This window comes from Labrus mixtus, chromosome 11 (genome assembly GCF_963584025.1).
Source record: "Labrus mixtus chromosome 11, fLabMix1.1, whole genome shotgun sequence".
Lineage (NCBI taxonomy): Eukaryota > Metazoa > Chordata > Actinopteri > Labriformes > Labridae > Labrus > Labrus mixtus.
Genome location: NC_083622.1, coordinates 21,054,539 through 21,073,106, shown reverse-complemented (window position 1 = coordinate 21,073,106; position 18,568 = coordinate 21,054,539). Strand labels below are relative to the sequence as shown.

At 38.3% G+C, this 18,568-nt stretch overlaps 2 protein-coding genes across 3 annotated transcripts; both read left to right on the top strand.

The window, feature by feature from the left end:
• The first annotated feature begins 9,852 nt into the window (after window positions 1-9,852).
• On the top strand, window positions 9,853-14,657 carry cbx3b (chromobox homolog 3b). Its single transcript, XM_061050801.1, has 5 exons — window positions 9,853-10,073; window positions 10,486-10,626; window positions 10,714-10,867; window positions 11,292-11,461; window positions 12,770-14,657. Exons 2-5 carry the CDS (start codon window positions 10,487-10,489, stop codon window positions 12,888-12,890), a joined length of 585 nt encoding a protein of 194 aa, XP_060906784.1. The 5' UTR covers window positions 9,853-10,073; window position 10,486; the 3' UTR covers window positions 12,891-14,657.
• A 296-nt stretch (window positions 14,658-14,953) lies between these two features.
• On the top strand, window positions 14,954-17,970 carry snx10b (sorting nexin 10b). 2 transcript variants are annotated; one of them, XM_061050800.1, is made up of 6 exons: window positions 14,954-15,092; window positions 15,327-15,460; window positions 15,553-15,653; window positions 15,887-15,988; window positions 16,165-16,374; window positions 16,673-17,970. In XM_061050800.1, exons 2-6 carry the CDS (start codon window positions 15,368-15,370, stop codon window positions 16,800-16,802), a joined length of 636 nt encoding a protein of 211 aa, XP_060906783.1. In that variant the 5' UTR covers window positions 14,954-15,092; window positions 15,327-15,367; the 3' UTR covers window positions 16,803-17,970. The 2 variants fall into 2 exon arrangements, with proteins under 2 accessions (XP_060906783.1, XP_060906782.1); XM_061050799.1 differs by having other exon boundaries at window positions 14,983-15,092; window positions 15,374-15,460.
• The last annotated feature ends 598 nt before the right edge of the window (window positions 17,971-18,568 follow it).

The following is an 18,568-nucleotide window of genomic DNA, read 5'->3' as shown; positions in this document are numbered from 1 at the left end:
GGATTTCAGGAGGATTGAGAAACTTAGGATCTTATGGCAACATACCACTCAGCCATCACAAACATTTCAAGTTTTTAAAAGTTACTGCAGCATTGTTTATTGATGTCCCAATGTGAACAAAAGCTGTAACCCTGGTGTTTCAGCACTAACTGGACCCATAAAGCAGAGAGGGAAATATAAGCTGGCCTCTGTTTGCCACTTCATTTCCTGGCTGGTAAGCGCTTGTTTCCTGTGTATCAGCCCCCATGCTACCCCTCCTTTACTTCGGACTCTCAGCTGCAAACACTTTACTTTCAAGCTTAGCAGTTTCCAGATTAGCCTGGGACAGGATTGTAATTGAAAATGACATTTCGGAGGATGGACAATGTAAATCAGCTTTGTGTTTTTTGTCAGGTTTAGGCAGTGGTTCAAACCGAGGAAGTCATTGTGGTTTTTCAGCTTTATTCCCAAAGTGTGAAAAGTAAGCCAAGGAATCATATTTCCCCTCTAGCAACTATTTTATTGGAAGTGTAACATGGTCTACTTTAAGAAGAGCTTTCTTACTTTCTAACAGCAGAGCGTTGATATGAATTAACTCTGAGTTATGTGCTGCACATCCTAAACATCTGTTGGACATGTTCTTCGTTTTTATTCTAATAAAGCCTATCATAATAAAAGGAAACATTCTGGTATATAAAAACCTATTTTCTTTCTTGCTAAAAGCTTGATGGGATCATAAGTCCTATGATATTAGTTGACTTAGTATTAACCCAGGGCTACAAACTAGATTAGGTTGAAATGCTCAAAATACATTGTTTACGTGTGTTCTTAAAATGTTGGAAGTGTTTATAAAAACTTCCAACAAGAACAAATGACATGTTCCAATCAAACAAACAAACTGAAAGAGGAGCACATTTTCAGATAACACTTTGGACAATCTTTCCTGGAAAGCATTCGGTGTTATAAAATATAATAGGATAGGATGAGCCTTAAAACTTCTGCCATATTAGCACCAGTGTCAATCTTGTGCATCATTCTAGTTTGTTGCACATAAGAATGTATTTCCCCTTGTTATCAACAAAATGGGCAGTGATTGTCACATGGGACTCAGTGGCCGGTGAAGTCCACTGTCCACCCGTCACAATAGATTGTAACTCTCTTTACTGACTCCACCTTTCCTATCACTGCAACATTAAGAGCTGGAACTTTTTTTTTTAATTAAAAAACGATATTTGGTGCAAGGGTATCAATTGATTACACAATTCAGGATGAGGATAAATATTGCCTAATCGATTTGAATAGTCACATCTGACCTGCTCTACAGCTTTAGGATACTTTGACTTTAGTGTAACACAAACTCTGGAACCAGAGATAACTATTAGTCTGTCTTTGTTTGTACAAAATCCGCTTACCAGTAAAGCTTACTAATTAACATGAGCATTGTCAGGTTGCCAGGCGAATAATCCTACACATAAGCCCCCATATAAAACCACAACTATACATACTGTATAGTCGCATTAATTGGGATGCTTAAAGTGCTTTTAAGTTGGACGTGGACCTTTGGATAGAGACAGGATTGACTGCAGTCTTTATATCAAGCCATGCGTCTAGATGGCTGTTTACTTGTAGATGTAAGGGTGGTATCATCTTGCGTTTTTGGAAACTGCAATTCAAACACATAATACATGTCAACAGAAGAGATTATGAGAAGCCATGTGACCAAGTTCTGTTTGCAAAGACAAACTAATACATCATACTTTGCTACCGCATTGCTCCAGCACCGTCAGTCAATTGTACTATATACATTCTTTAACCTGCTTCAGTTAGAAACTAAAACTAGACCTTTTTCAGAACGGACTATCCTTTGCTGTGGCCTGTCGATCCAGATTACACCCCAGTGTGTCATGAGCCTTTGTTCAGAGTTTGCATGGTAATTATTGGCAGGACCTGCATAAAGATGTTATTTTCCAGATGGCAGGCATAACTCAAGAGCTGGTTAGTTCCACCATGTGCTCACGCTGGAGCCCATGGAAGTAAAGAAGCCAGAAAGTAAATGTTGAAAAGACCTGCATCCCAGACCTGTGTGACAAGGGTGTGATTGCAGATGGGTTGTTTCTTTCAGCCAGACAGGGGAAATGTTGGGTTTAAGGGTTTGAATTCTGATTGGATGTCCAGCAGATCTAAAGTTCAAAGTGTACAGCTGTGATAGAGGGAAAGAGTGAATGTTCAGCAGACTGGATTCGGTGGTTTGTGGAGCCCCTACTCTATGAAAGTTGACAATCAGCAGCTGCAGAGTAACACTGAGGTTTGAAGCAAAGGTCTTCTCACCTCTCAAGGCTGAGATACTTAACAGCTGTCTAAATGCTGAAAAATGTACAGTGTACTTAAAGCCTGTCAATTGTATATAAACTTACTGTTGTGATTATTAAGACATAATCTGTATGTCAATTTGCCTCAAGAAAGGTTCTACTGCTTTTGTAAGGAGAGAAAAACAAATTCTAGGAAGAAGAGGATTAAATATATAATAGAAAACTATGCAAATTGATCCATGCCTTTTTTTAAATGATTCACTTACAGGGTTGAAGAAGAAAATTTTTACAACTTTGACATCTTTGTGGATTTCTTTTCAAAACTAGTTCCAGTTTCTTGGACTAGGATTTCCTGAGAACTGTTAAACTCCAGATGTTTAGCCATTTCCAGAAAAAGGCAATTTGGCTCTTTCAGTATGAAATAATTACAGACTTTCTAGTCTTCACTCTTTTTTTTTTTTGGAAAGCAATATTGAGAACATTTCTTTTCATCGACAAAGTATCTTTGTATCAAAGTATCACAGGAGCTTTAAGTAGTAAAGTCAAATTTTTAAGGAATACTAATCAGGTTAAAACATCAGTATTTGTTCTCAATTAGTTTTTGTCTATCTTTTGATACTGTGGACATAAAAGTTAAATTTTGAAAGAATATAAAAGTGGGTGCAGGATTAAATGACACAGTCCATAGGTAGATCAGATCATATCTCACTGTGATCATAGATCTAAATGGATTACCATGACACATTGAGTCCCTCCTTAAATTTTACATCAACAATTTACAGATTTATCATTCAATCAATTGATCCATATCTGTTTACAGGGAGTTTAGTGTTACTTAAATTTGACTATAGAACCAGATTACAGGATACCAGAAGACACATCAGGAAGTTAAATCAGGGCTGGCAAATAGTGATATTGTTGGATAGATTCAGGCTATCTGTTTCCACATGTTTGCAGTTTTTGAAGTGCTATGCTAGGAAAACTTTACAGGGTGCTATCAATCTTTTCATACAGCCTAACTTTATATGTTGCTTCCTTGAATGTCAACTTTTTCTTTAAGGCAGCGTAAACAATACGTTTAAATGGGGAATTATGTTTTAACAATATGTGTCATCCAGTTCAGCTAAATCATTCTACTTTCGGCTGCTTTTACCTCTGTGTAATTGGAGAAAATCAAAGGAGCGTTCCGTGTTCGGGTTCACTGGATGGTGATGGACAGCTGTGAATGGGAACACTTAACATTGGGACAAGATCGGATGGAAGAGGATGTGTGACAAAGGCGGGCAATGAAAAAGCAAACAGTCTCCTTGTAGACAGCAGCAGTCATTGCTTTGTGAGTATCCGGTGTGGAGCAATCACTTAGAAGTAGTTTACTTAGTGTATTGAGCTCACATAACATAAAAGAGGCAATGATCATAATCATGCTCTATCAAAATAGATGTTACTATTCAGTAAGGATAAGAGTAAACTTGGCAAGTATTTTGACAATCAGGATAATCTTTACTAAAATGTGAGAAAAATAGGGCATATGCTCAAACCCTCAACAGATAAATAACATTCAGCTACAACTAAAACATGAAAGTCATCAAAATTTGAGTCATGCAAAACTATCTTTAATTTATGACGTTCTCTGGGAAAAATAAGTCCTATACACTGACAGACACGTTCCCTTGTCCACCTGACAGTACTTAATTTAACTTAGCTCATGTTTTGCCCTGAGTCAATGAGCTCCATCAACCACAAAACTCAGAGAAACAAAACACCTGCTTTTTGTCCAAAAAGAAAAAGAAGTGTGGAGAATGGCAAACGGAGAGATCAAGAGAAAAGAAGAAGGAGCAAAGGGGGGGAATCTTTTTCCCCACCAATGTCTCATTCAGAGCCACAACGGCCCCTGAGGGCTTGTCACTCATGCCATTCAGCAGTCAATCAGAGTGATACAGGATCCAATGATGGCTTCCATGCCATGGTTTGGAAACCACCTCCACTTGTTAATATACACAACAAAAACTACTCTTATGACTAACAAGTTCTGAGATCCTCGTACAATTAGACTCACTTCAATTCATTTCTTTCAAATTCTAAGATCCCCTTTCCCCCTTTTTTTTTTAACTTTCAAGGTTACCTGGAAGGTCAAAAGAAGAACACAGTCATGTTTTTTTAATTAAAACCATTAACAAATGGACATAAATATATCCCTAACAATTCTAAAATGTACATTATCAACACATATATTCAGTACTCAAATATTTGTTTTTTTAATACTTGGTTGATGCATTTTCCAGGTGCACTTGAGTTTTCCATTTTATGCGATTTTATACCTTTACAAAACTACTTTTCAGGGCAAATTCACATATTGGTTTACTCCACAACACTAACTTGGTAACCAGGATTAGTTGTTTCTTTGCAGAGTCTAAATTTACATACAAAGTAAATGATCATGTTATAAAAGTTGATATATTCTAAGAGTTCAGGGAGTGTTAACAACCAAATAAAAAATCCACCCTATAACATTAAAATATAACAACTTATTAATCATAATAACAACAACATTGACTTGGGGTGCGTTTAGTACATTTGCTGATAGGGCTTTGCTTTATCTTCAGTCAAATTTGTGTGTTATAAGAAGTAATCTGTGACAGGAAATCCAAATTCCAGGTCCACAATGTGGCTTTTTCCATAGATTTCAACCAGGATGTGTTTGTGAGATTCATCACTTGTCATGGAGATAGATCTATTAAAATGAACAAAACAAGTTTAGCCCTGAAAGTTCCTTCTTGTCTTTAGAAATAGAGGTTTGACAGAAACTTAAGATAGAGATGTTTTTACCTTGTTTTACTAGTGAGGATTTCAAAACGGATTACCAAAACTCTGACGAGACATTCCCACTATATTCATTCCCAGTTACTCTACAGAAACAAAGCATTGTATCAACTACACCCCTCAAGCTAACCTTACCAGAACAAGGTATAAAATAACACAGAGGAAAGTATGTGGGGGCCCTTTAAGTGTTCTGAAACAGGAGACAGATTTCTGCGAGCAAATCCAGGTGGTCTGCTGTCCTCTGTTATTCTTGAAAGGGCACATTTTTCTCTGCAACTTCTGCACTAAGACAGAGGACATGAACTGCACTGGAGCCAGATTGATCCAGTATGTGAGTGTACATGTGATATGAAGACGGCGTGTGGAGCTGATGAAGGTGCTGAGAGCTCCTGCAGTGGTGGCAGAGCTAGTAACAGTAAAGCATCTCAGCTCTTGCACTGCCTGAGTATGAATGTGTTATATGTGGGAATGAACTCAATATGGCACTTGGTAAATATGCAGTCAATCAATCCATCAATCGGTAAGTAATGAGCTTATATAAATCTCCTTCCCTTTGGACATCCATTAATATCCTTGTTTGGTTGAACACTGCTCTTTGTACGACCAAATTAACGCTTGGTAGGAATAACAGGACCGATGTGAATGTCCTCGCCTCGCCTGTAACCCGAGAGCCTCAAGGTGGTGCTAAGAGATCGCCAGGGGCCCCTCTGTGTGAAAAGGGTCCAGTCAGGCTTGGACTGAGTCACACAGAACACTACTCACTCCATCCACAGCTGCTCACAGCAGGATCTGACCATCTGGACTCAGTTCTGCACTGACAGGGTGGCTCTCAAGGCACATCTGTATTAGGGCTACAGTCACAGTGGGCCCCAGGAATGTGCTGGTGTGGGAGGGAGCTGGGCAGATTTAAGGGATTTAAGGGACCACAATGCGATATATATCTTTTCACGCTGTACATTGGAGCACGTCTTGTCATCAACATCTGTGTTTGGTTTTTACTGCCAGGGTTAATCTTCAGTTCAGACAGATGGTTTGGAGCACAAAAAAGGACTCAAATCACATAGTTATTGTCAGTTGTTTTTTTATGATGACAATAACTTGTGATATTTTTTTGTCTGGAAATGGTAATTGTCAATACTGCTAAATCCAGACAAGTCTAAGAAATGTATATGTATGTTATGTATAGGTTTATTTACATAAGGAAGCTGACAGGATAGTTATCAATGAATGCCTTGTGGCAAAAAGGTGGGATTTGATAAATTTTTACTTGTAACCACTAATTTTTTGATGTGTTTAACTTTTTCTTTTGCATAACTGATGCTTTTCATTGTTCGTATAATATTACAGTATTCTGTCTCTCTGCTTGTTTATATGCAATTTATTTTTAAGTTTGCGAAATAAAATTCAAATCGAGTCATCATTACATGCCAGGTGTTGATTATGATTTATTTAAATTTCATTACCATTACAAACTAAGTGTTTGTGTTTGTAATGGTAATGCAATTCTTGAAAACAGATTTTTATTTTTTTCTTGTGTGATAATTTGTGAATGTAAAAATGGGACATACTGGTCTGGTGGTCTAATGAGTGAGACATTACAAGTTTAATTCCAGCTTCTTCTGTTTTCTGTTTGTTTCAGAATGTCACATATATACTCTCTATATTTATTGTCTTTATTAGTCTCTCCATACAGGTAAAAAATGCAAATACAATGAAGAAAAAAAATATCTGTAAATAAAGGTTGGAATGTTCAAATTTGTGTCCTTATTTCTCTAATCGACTGCCGACTGCCCAGGCTTTGGTCAATATAACCCCAAAGTGATTCACACTGTAGCAAAGCAGTTCATCCAGACAGGACCCTGCTGCATGCATTACTACAATTCCTGGGCCTGCAAGGACAGGTCAGTGCATAATAAGCTGTTCTGTTACTATGGCAACCCAAAAAGAGCCGCAGGGATAGGGTCAGAGGGCAACAGCAGGTCACACATGATAACCAACACATGTCCTGTTTTGGATTCTGGGTCCCTAAGTGGGAAAATCTAAATGTGACCCACTGGGTATAACACTAGTTAACATAACATAACATTAGTTATATATAATGCACTTATCATTGTTATTTATTGTCAATCAATCTGTATTTTTTTGTTATAGCGGCCCTAAACAAAAGGCCTCGCTAAACAGGCCAGTGTGGGAACTTTTGATTGTTGTCTAACTTTGTTTGTGTTACACTCTGTGTATGTATTTTGGTGGAAATTGTCTGTATTGACAGTAACCCTGCTGTGAAAAGAATTTCCCCATGGGGACAATAAAGTCTAAAGTCTAAAGTATTTGTACATTGCCAATTCATAACAAATTTTATCTCAAGGCACTTGACAAAAAGAGTAGTTCTCAACTGTATTGTTTGTTATATTGTACAACAACAAGTTACTTTTTTACGAACAAAACTTTGGTTGGTGTTTTTAACGACCACATTATTAATTTATGTTGTGTTTTGTTTCCTTTGCCTGGCTGGTTATCCCCCACTTGCTAACTGCTTTATGATTTTATAAGAGATCAGTGAGACCCTTTCCTGACCTTTTAGAACATATTGAGGACGATCCATTCATTTATTTAAAATGAGTTTAATATATTTGAAGATTTTCTACTGCAGTTTGATGGCTTAAACAAGATATATACCTGCAAAGAGGATTTTCCACATCCTGGCAACCCAAAGTGGCATCAATAAAAACAAGTTATATTGGCTGCTTACTACCAGAGTCTCTGTTGGTGGATGTTTTTTTATGTTAATACTTTGTTGCACAATAACAAAAAGTTCTTCTTAACTAAAATCTTTAGAAACTCTTCACAGTTCAAAAGTAAAAAAGGGAAAATGTTGTCTAATCACTTTGTGTGGAAAGAGATGCAGTCTGAAGCCAGAGCTGTGAGAACACAAAGTAAATGGTGCGAAGTTTTAGAGAACATCTTCAAACACTGTTAATAATTTATCACACAGGTAAACAGCAGCCTGCCTCCTGGGCTTTCTCAACAGAGATCAGCAGTCGTTCTCCTGTATGTTTAGTTACCCAGCACTGGGAGTTGAATAAAGCATGTGTGCATTGATTTTGCATCAATATGAGCTGTGTGCTGCTCCCTCTGAGGCTGTGATTAATAGGGTCCTTTTCTGGAAGCAATACACATCACTTTCATCTTCAATGCTGCAGTTTAACTGAGGCCTCTTTTACATCACACCCCAGGGCCTCCCCACTGTTTAACATTGTAAATGAATCTTATGAAAGCATTTATTTTCAGGACTGTAAAACAATACCAGGTACTGCATTTATGGTATAGACAGTCACATATCTGAGTTACATTCTAATTGTGTTGTTGCAGTGCGTGCGTTGTAGGTGAATTTAATGAACAAATGTTACATAATCCTGCTTCGGGGATGAAATGGTATCAGAAACAACAGTGTATCAGAGGAAGCTCCACTGTGAATCCACCTCTAAAGCCTTTTGTTCTGCTGCCTTTGGCTGTAAGCTTGGCACTTTAAATCCATCCTCATTGAACTGCGTGCAGGAGCAGTGAGCCTTTGGCCCTCAGAACCCACAGGTCCAACGCAAGTAGGCACCTCCCCCTAGTGGTGGGTAACAGAACAGTGTTGACTATTTGTTGGAGAAGGGAGTTAATCAAAAGTAGGAAGGCCAGTAAGTGGTGCTTACTTGGCCAATCAGAAGCATTCGGATTTCCCATTGGCTTACGGGGAAGTGTCAATCAAATCCTCCCAGGGGTTTCATTCTGTGAACTCCTCAGTGCAGTTGAGGAGGTCTTGGAGAACACATCCTCTCCGTGAAAACCTTCTCTCACTCACAGGAGCATTCAGATTTCAGAAAGCAATACTCTATTATGAAAATATGTGAATGCAAGTAAAGGTCATGAATTCAGAAGACATACTTATTTACTTTACAGTGAATTATTTAAACTTTTAAAAAACAATTTCTTAGTAATATTATCTAGAATTACACCTTACTGCATAGTATTATTTTTATTGTAGCTATATGTGTGAAGACAGTGTTTTTTCATACGGATATTAACATATGTACCTGCATTCTGTTGACAAGCTGTATCATGTCTAGAGTTGTTTTAATACAATGGGCCATGTTTTATGATGTTCAATTGTTTGTCCAGAAACTTTAACTAACTTCTTATCTGAAATGTTTTCGATAGTAGTATGATAAAACATAGAAAATACTTAAGTAAAGTAGGACTTCATATAGATTGATGTTGTTCTTTAAATTATGCAGTATTCTATAGTAGCCTTTTATAATATGATGGATGGAGATTATATTACATTGTGAATTATTATTATATTATTATTATTATTATCATTATTATTATTATCATTATTATTATTATTATTATTATTATTATCCTTAGAAATGGTAGTAGTAGTAGTAGTATAATTTGTATTATTATTGTATTGTAAACACTGTAATTCATTTTACTTGCATATAGCTCTGAAATAAACATCCGGCTTTATATTTGTTGACAAAAAAAGTGATCACAACCTCAGTAATCCCAGTCTAACATGCCAAGTGTACACATTCCCTTGTTGTATCCATCTGACGCCCGTGGGTGGCAGGGCTGTTACGGACCACTCGACGGTAGGGGGCGGGGCACGGACGAGCGGACTGCTCTCTGATTGGTCAGCGGCGTACGCGTCCCCGTCGTCTCCTCCCGGTTTTCCTGGCATGACCTTTTCCCTTGGCAACCACTTCCTCCGAGCATCCACGGCCATCTTTAATTTTAAATCATTCATGAAAAGTTGCTCGGCTCATGAAAACACACCGAGCGACGCAATTTGCACTGAAAAGCAGCATCGCCAGCGCTGTGTGCATGCTGTTATTCCTGTGACGAGCTACACACAGCCGAGCCGAGCCGAGTCGAGCCGAGCCAAGCAGCTGTCCGCCGAGATTAAACACCGAAAGCGTACGTGCATATTATTCTGTTTCGCGTTTCGTGCATCACTCAGGCCCGCTCCTTATTGTGTTTACTGTTCCGTGTTTCAAGTCGTTTCTCTTCACTAAACTGACAGAAACAATACACAGTGTGAGTACTAACGTGTTGCGTTTACAGCTGGTGGAGTTACATGTTGTGCTCCCGAACTAAACAGCAGGTGGAGCGCTATAATAAGTGTAGGGAGCATTGTCTGAAGGGCACAGCAGAGTGCTCACACCACTGCCATGTTGTTCTGAAAATATCAGTGTTTGTTTTTGTCATCATCGCCGTGGGGTTTTCAGAAAATAAAGACTTTTTTGTTTGTTTGTCTTGTTTGTTCGTTACTGTCGTGTCTGTAACAGCAGTAAGCTTGTTTTCACTATTTATTCCCGATTTACGACAGGATGAGAAAGAAGCAGACTGCCAAACAGAGGAAGACAGAGGTGACTACAGTTGTCCAGGAGTTTGTGGTTGAAAAGATAATACGCCGCAGAATATTTAATGGAAGAGTGGAGTACTTTCTGAAGTGGAAAGGCTTTACAGAGTGAGTTATATACTGCAGAATATTTTCTTTTCTTACCCTTATTGTGTGGTTTTCTGCATGATTTCACCCATTTTGATGTGTTTGCAGTGCTGAAAACACGTGGGAACCTGAGGACAATCTGGACTGCCCTGAACTGATTGAACATTTCCTAAACACCCATTTCTCTGAGGAGAATGAGGAAGAGCAAACTGAAGTAGGGTTCATTCTCAAAGAAGAAATGACAGAGCAAGAGACGGAAATTGTGAGTTTTTAGGAGATGATTGGATTGTCTGTGAGATCTTTTTAAAGTTGTTTCCATGTTATTTAAAGAACTTCCTCAGCTAAATCTGTAAAAACAAAAACATGTATTATTGGAATAATTTTTGATATGGGGCATTGCTTTATTTTGCTGCTTCACCTTGAACCTTCAAGAAGGTTTTTCTCTTAGTGAGAATTAAAACAGCCAGGTATATGTTAATTCAAGTGTCCCTGTTGGCAGACTTTGCTCTGAGTTTAAACACTCATATTGAAACTTAAAGTGTGTGAAAGTCACAGTCCTCATGAAAGTGAAAGTAGATAAATTTCCTTTATTTTGCAATAGGAATGTACAGTTAGAAAAAACAAACCACATCTTGTGCAGATGTCTTCTTGTGTTTTCACATTTGTTCTTGTTACTCTCTTTGCAGTCCTGTCTGCAGTCTCAGCAGCGGTCTCCCATCATGCAGACCAACAGCGATGTCCTCGAGCAAAATGACGAGCAGTCAGACACCCCCACTAACCTCAGCACTTACCTCGAGCCTGAATGCATCATTGGCTCCACAGACAGACAGGGAGAGCTCATGTTCCTTGTCAAATGGTAAATCAGCAGTGCCCTCTCTTTTGTCCTTGAAACATTTGCATGATGGAAAAATCTTAGTTGTTTTCATTTAAAGCTGCAGTCTACATGTTCAATTTACATCAAAGCTGGTGGAGAGTCTAATTTAACTTTTGAAATGAGCATGTTTTATAATGTGGGCATATCAATGTGGGTATTAAGTTAGGTAGTAGGAAGTTAAATGTCATTGACCTCCACCAGCTGATAAAACATTCTTAATATAAGCAGTCAGGGTCCACCTATCAATGCTAAACATGCTGAAGGGGAACATTTGGACAAAAAGTTGTTTTATGAGTGATGGGCAGTACCACTGCGCCTGTAAGAAGAGTTGAATGTTGTCTTCTGTGGATCTTAAGGTGCTGTGTTTCTATTAGCTTTGGCTCTCAGTAGATTACTTTTTGATAGAATGCTTATTTGCAAAACAAGCAGGATGGGTGGAATTGTGTAAGCTGTTAAAATGCAGGGGAAATGTCCTCTCTTCATTTGAGGAGGACAACTCTAATGGCACAGCCTTATCACAGTCCCACATGTTCATCTGGCAAAAAAGTTAAATCCTGCTCAACTTCTTAAAACACAATCTCACAGGGTGCTGCATTTAACAATCAACTACCTGCATACTCCTGGTGCAATTATTGACAGTGTTTCTATTCGCCTCACAATCATCACAATGAAAGATAAAAACTTTGACAAAAATGGGAGGGGGGTGGGGGGGGGCTGGCTTTAAGTAGAATAGAATAAGATATCATTTCAAAATATTGACAAAAGTTATGGCCAAGAATTACAGGTAGGGGGATAAAAAGTAAATAAAAGTTGTCTGCTGCCTTGATTTTGACCCCTATGCAGCACTTCACAAGAAATCCAGTATTTAATATTATTTATATCACTTGTGTCCGAAATACTGCCACAAACATAAGTATATTAGTAGTAGTATTAGTACTCATTTATTTCGGTCAACATATACAGTTTTCCATTAGGAAATGCTAGAATAAAGATACAAAACTGTACAAAGGCATGTGCATTCAAGAAAAGACAAGAAGAACATTTTGACAGAAAAGGTGAAGGCTGAAGCTTTAGCGTATTATACCTACTCTTATTACAAATCTTATGATTTTAGGCACTACTAGTTTGTTTACAAAAAAAACTAAATATATCGATAATGTATTGAGACAAGTATGTGGTCTAAAAAAAACTTAACAACAAGGGATCTCTGCTGCGCAAAGATTTATCTCACATTAACAGTTCGATGCAGCCATCTTCATGGTCCCCTTCTCCATTTTGTTTCCCCCACAGGAAGAACTGTGATGAAGTAGCCTTGCTACCTGCCCGTGAAGCCAGCGCAAGGTGTCCCCAGGTGGTCATCGACTTCTACGAGCGGAAGTTGACGTGGCACTGTGGAGAAGAGGAGCTGTGAAGTACATGGATAAACAGATCTGCTCTCACCTGAAGCTTAGTTTAACCTCCATCGAGTGTCCTCCCCCAGCTGGCATTAGAGGCAAACTGTGTGCAGAGTTTCAGATCCTGGCAGGTTCGAGATCCTCAGCGGGGATGGATTTTAAGTGCTCTGGCTCCTGCGGTGCTCAAAGAGTTCTCTGTGCCTTTGTGCAGGCTGTGATGGAGACTAAATCTAACCTTGTGTGTAGAGTGGCTGATTTTCTGGGTCAGACTAACCTGTAGCAGCTTTGGTTCTGTGTAAGCAGACACAATCACTGTGGACGTGTTTTTATTTTTACTGTTACTGTTGTTTAGCTACAAAGTTGTTGAGTGTGTGCTTTATATTTTGGATAGCAGCACTATGTAGAGAAAGTGAACCAACTACTGTCCAATCCGTTCCTCCAGTTGATGTAGCGCTGAAGATTGTAGACATGTTGTTTCAACGTGTGTTGTTATCACAGCTTTTACTGGGCGTTACTAGTTCTGAACCCTTGTGATTGATGTGAAGTATTTCAAATGTTGCCCACTTGAAATTTCCTTATATTCCAATCAGCTGCTAAAGACCAAATGTTCCCTTCTCCTCTGTTTTGAATGAAGGTAGTCAAAACTATACTTGTCAATACCACATGTTGTAAAACAACACAATCTCTGTTACTTTAAAGCTCCTGTGAGGAGTTTTAAGTTGTTTAGGAAACAGACTACATTGAATTATTTGACCTACAAGAGCTAATGCAACCATCAGATTAAAAAAATAATTCTGTATTATTTTTGAATGCCTGACATTGCTGATAGATAGGTGTCAGATGAGATGATTAACAGCATTCTGAAAAGTAGCCTCTTAATTTTTATTTAATTTTACATTTTCCAGAGCAACGTGAGGTCACAGTGTGTGCTGTGTTTGACTGTTAAAAGAAAGCAGGACACCCTGCTTATACATATACAGAAAAAGATCAGCAAAGAGATAGGACAAGTCCACGGGAGGCGCCAAAATTGATTAAATTAAAATTCCTCACAGAAGCTTTCATGCCAGATAGTATTGAAAAGTACAAACATTTCAAGTAAAAAATCTTAAAAAAACTAAAAAGATCTTTATTCATATCTTAAACCAAAAGCTGCCATGAGAGGAAGAGAGAGAGAGAGAGCACTGTCTAAATTGCACAAATACTGTGGCAAGTGGCAAATCATTTTTGCAATTTAGACAGTGTGCAGGAGTTTTCTTGCAATAATTGGTAATTAAAAAAAAAAAAAATGTAGGGTGCCCTGGCCTTGTATTTTGGTTGCCTTGGCATCAAACAGATGTTGATATTGTTTAAACATCTGGTATTGTGACAACTCTATATTGAATTCTTACAAGTAAATTGTAGAGATTTCCAAATCCTATTTGGATCTTACACAAAGTAAAGTCCTGTCAGAATTAAGTGAAAAAGCAATACATTTTCTAAATCAATTTAATTTGAAGATAACATGATTTGATCTGTGCACATTTGATGGCTGATCAGATTGTTAAATGTAGCACTTTTAGATATGAGTCTGTCCTTTTATGCAGGGCCTTTTTTCTCCAGTAATTCTATAGGTCCATGTATATGATACATGTATTCTCATGACACTGTCCTGACTCAACATATCTCCCATGACTGTTATGGGACTCAACTGAACCTTAAACCCTACTGAAACACACCTGCTACTGACTTACTGTAACTGTTGACCATGGATCTGTGAAGTCTGTGAATAAAAGAACAAAACCTTTTGTGAAGCTTTTCCTTTTGCTTTTCCTTTTCACATTGGTCACATGATAAATCATAATGAAGCAACATGAGGAACAGTTTCAGTTTGCTAACAGCTGATTTATAAACATTAGCTAAGCTGTTTGGATTTGTTTTAATGGCTTGTACATGACAGCCAAAAAAAGCGTGCAAAGTAGAAGTTGATTGATCATTCTGGCACATTTTACCTGCCAGCTCTGTTACTCAGTAACAGGAGAGAGTGTTGCTGATTTGATTTCACCGTGAAAAGGAGGAGTCTGTACCAGTCTTGTGACTTTATTTTGAAACCTTTGCTCCTGGACAATAAATATAAAATGCCCAGTGCTTGGCACAGCAGTATTTGGTTGACTTAGCTTCAGTGAGATTTAAGCAAGAAACTCTGGATTATGAGAAAAGTAACAGAAAATACTGGGAATCAGGTAGGTCAGATTTGTTTTATTTTCTGGTTTGATTTCAAATAGTTTTATATGTTCTTTAAAATAAAGTAAACATTTAATATGTCACATTGAGTTAAGCAGCTTTCAACTCTGGCACAGTCTTGAAAAACAATTTTTTTTGGATATTTTGAGGGAGTTTCCTATCCTGATTCTTGTGGGTTTAGTCATAGCACTTCCTCTGTGAGTGTAAAAAACCTTCCTCTTTCTCACTAACAGTTTATTGAGTTCGGTGTCTCAGCGTCTCTCCTGCCTTCTCCATGCAGCCGGTTGTCAGTGTGTGGGTGAGGGACCCGCGGATAAGAAAGAATGACTTTTGGCATGCCTACATAGATTATGAAATTTGTTTACATGTGAGTACAGTGATAAAACAGTTACTTTATTGTCTCGAAGTAAATAATGGAGCTTACTGTGATATATGTGTATTATTTGTGTCCTGATTTAGACCGACAGTGTGTGCTTCACAAAGAAGGTCTCGAGTGTAAGAAGGAGGTTTAGTGAGTTTGTATGGCTCAGGCAGAAACTACAAGAAAATTCAATGCTCATGTAAGTCAACATATTTTATTTTGTACATTTATACCTTCACTTTGCACATTCAAAGCAATCGAACTTTGGTTACTTTTATGGAAGCCCTTAAAAGACATGCAATCATACATTTTCTTGTACTCTCTTTGTAATCATTATCACAGGAAGATGGAGTAAAGCAAAATGTGTAAACGCATATCCGCTTAGGGCTTCAATATATTCTAATTCCTGAGGGATATTTGTGTTTCTTTTAGGGTACAGCTACCAGAACTTCCCCCAAAGAACCCTTTCTTTAGCCTGAACAATGCCCAACAGATCACTGATCGGATGAAAGGCCTCCAAAAGTTTCTGGAACAGTAAGAGTGACTTCATAGATCCATAAACTTATGAACTTTAATATACTGAAACACAGAGATAACAACATTGCTGAATTAAGGTTTACAAAACCTCATGACAGCCCTTTTTCTCATAAGCAAGTGATAACATAAACTGTGTTCAACGATCTAATTTGTTTTCTGCCCTTGTTTCCCAGGGCCCTTCAGAGCCCTCTGCTGCTGTCCGACAGTTTGCTGCATCTTTTCCTGCAGTCACAGCTCAGCGTGTCCAAGATGCAGGCCTGTGCAGCTGGAAGGACACACTATTCTGTGGCCCAGGCAGTAAAGCATTGTGGTCTGAGGCGTTTCCACTCTGAGGAGGATCTGAAGAAGGACCTGAGCATGTCCTGTGACTCTGACTGTGACAGGTATATAAACATGGCGGAAATTGGAAATTGTTATTCAATCCCAACAAATATAGTTTTCTCCCAGAGAAATGAATTGGTATAGCAGGTTCTTTAATAATATATCAGCACCCACTATTGTGTAAATGACCATTTTGATGAGAATTCTTCATGCCTTTTGTTTTCTTTGCCAATACATGCCTTCAAATAAACACACCAATGTTTTAATGATAATGGTAATTATTAGAAAATTCCGTCTGCTTATTTCCCTAAACAAACACTTTCCATCTACACTTCCCTTTTCCCATCCCTGTCATTTCAGCTCAGAGTGTCGAGATCCAGAACCTCGGATTAAAGCTTTGGCATTAAACAAGGCGGCTAGTACGGCTTTACTCGATCTCAAGGGGACCAGCCAGGAGGAAAACTTCAGCTGCACATCTGAGTCTACATGAAAACACCATCATCATCTCACTGTGAGACATGATTTGAACTGAGAGGAAGATAGTTGCCTGTTACGCTGTCATACTGCACTTTTGGTTATGTATATCTCTTAATTATTTCACTTGTAAAAATCAAAGGCTTTTCTGCTCCTACAAAGACATTTGAGTTTGAAATATGTAATGAAATGTAGTTTGAACGCACAATTTTATTTTTTGAATCCGTGTTACTAGTCTGTTCTAATCTGTACAGCTATAAGGCAATGGCAACAACTTTCCTGAAGAGGGCAGTGTTGTTACGTTCATGTGCTTGCATTTTCCCTTCACCCATTCGCATCTGCTGTCACTGTCCATATTTACTTCATAAACACTCTTAGCAAAAGAATCATGGTTTCTAGATATTCACAAGGTCCATTTTTCCAGATATGTGCAGAAAACAATGAAATATTTTATCCAGTGACAGCTGACAGGGGAGCTTGTCATCTAGTGGCCACTGCAGTGCTTAGCAGTATGACATGTAGTAGAGTCTCTGTACAGTTTCCATACAGCTCCCCCGTCAGGTGTGGGGCTGGCAGGAGGTCATGAGGGATCCCAAAGGACTCTCTCCTGCACGAGAAGGCTGTTAGGTAGACAGGCTTCATTGTTCCCCGCTGAACAAAATGCCAGCTGCACTGACAGGCTACCTTTCCTATCTGTCTCTCTCACAGTGTACTTTCACTGCAGTCGCATATCTCTCTATATATCTGTGCATGTGTGTGCAGAGTGTGCTCCCACAGCGAGCGGCACCATGCTTATGCAGAGGTAATGACCACTTAACAGTGACGGCATACTGACATATCTGCAGAGCTAATTACACTATAGGTTTGTCACTCTGCAGCAGCGTTGATGTTCATTATTATTACTTCAGAGTATACAAAAGGATTGTGTAGGTTGAGAACAGAGAACACTTTGGACAATCAGATGTGGGTGTACAGTGTTGTGTTTGATCATGTGCATCCACTTATGGTAATGTAGCATAATGAGGATGATGTCTTTGTCAGTCATAGTGTAGGTGGGCATTACCCTGCACCTTCAAACACATGCACTAAGGCTGTTATTATGTATGAATTACAAATTAATATATTGCTGTCTCTTTTTTACACTGTGTTATCTACAGACCTTTGAATAAACTATCCAAAAATTGTTTGATCATTATTCAAGTTAATATGTGTGAATGTAATTTTGACAACTCAGAGCAGACAGAGCCTTGCACTGATTAGCCACATAGGATGTTAAAGTATGCTTTTTTTTACACAAATTTGAGCCCTTGGAAAGACAAACCTATCTTGTCATTGCTCCATGAATGGAATAACATAGAGAAAATAATTTGAGCAGTCAGTGATTTTATTCAAAAATAAAACAAATTCAATTATCCTTGTATTGTATATAACCTCACATTTACAATGTTTCTAAGGGCAATGTCTCCTACACTTTGTTTATTGCATGGACATTTTGTGAGAGATATACCCTACAATTAAAAACACAGACATTGTGGTTAATTTATGGGGAAGTTCTAGGGTATTTGGAATAATTGTGTTTAAGTTGGAATATTGTTGAGGCGTCCAACATAAGAATAAGGCTAAAGTATTTGAGAAGTGTAAATGGATGCTTGGATGAATAAATAGGATATAAAAACTCAAGTTATTAAAACGTTTTAGAGACCTTAATTTAAGTTTCTGGTCAGCATTTTATGAGCGTGGTGAGGGGTGTGTTTGGGAGACGATGACCTCAGTATTTCAAAC

What these genes read in the sequence shown, in the direction of transcription:
- snx10b (XM_061050799.1), top strand. Translation starts at nt 15,060, where the DNA reads ATGAGAAAAGTAACAGAAAATACTGGGAATCAG. An exon ending in CAAGAAAATTCAATGCTCAT is followed by an intron (nt 15,654 to 15,886) that starts GTAAGTCAACAT and finishes TGTTTCTTTTAG; the next exon opens with GGTACAGCTACCAGAACTTC. An exon ending in CTCCAAAAGTTTCTGGAACA is followed by an intron (nt 15,989 to 16,164) that starts GTAAGAGTGACT and finishes CTTGTTTCCCAG; the next exon opens with GGCCCTTCAGAGCCCTCTGC.
- cbx3b (XM_061050801.1), top strand. Translation starts at nt 10,487, where the DNA reads ATGAGAAAGAAGCAGACTGCCAAACAGAGGAAGACAGAGGTGACTACA. An exon ending in CAGAGCAAGAGACGGAAATT is followed by an intron (nt 10,868 to 11,291) that starts GTGAGTTTTTAG and finishes CTCTCTTTGCAG; the next exon opens with TCCTGTCTGCAGTCTCAGCA. An exon ending in CTCATGTTCCTTGTCAAATG is followed by an intron (nt 11,462 to 12,769) that starts GTAAATCAGCAG and finishes TTTCCCCCACAG; the next exon opens with GAAGAACTGTGATGAAGTAG.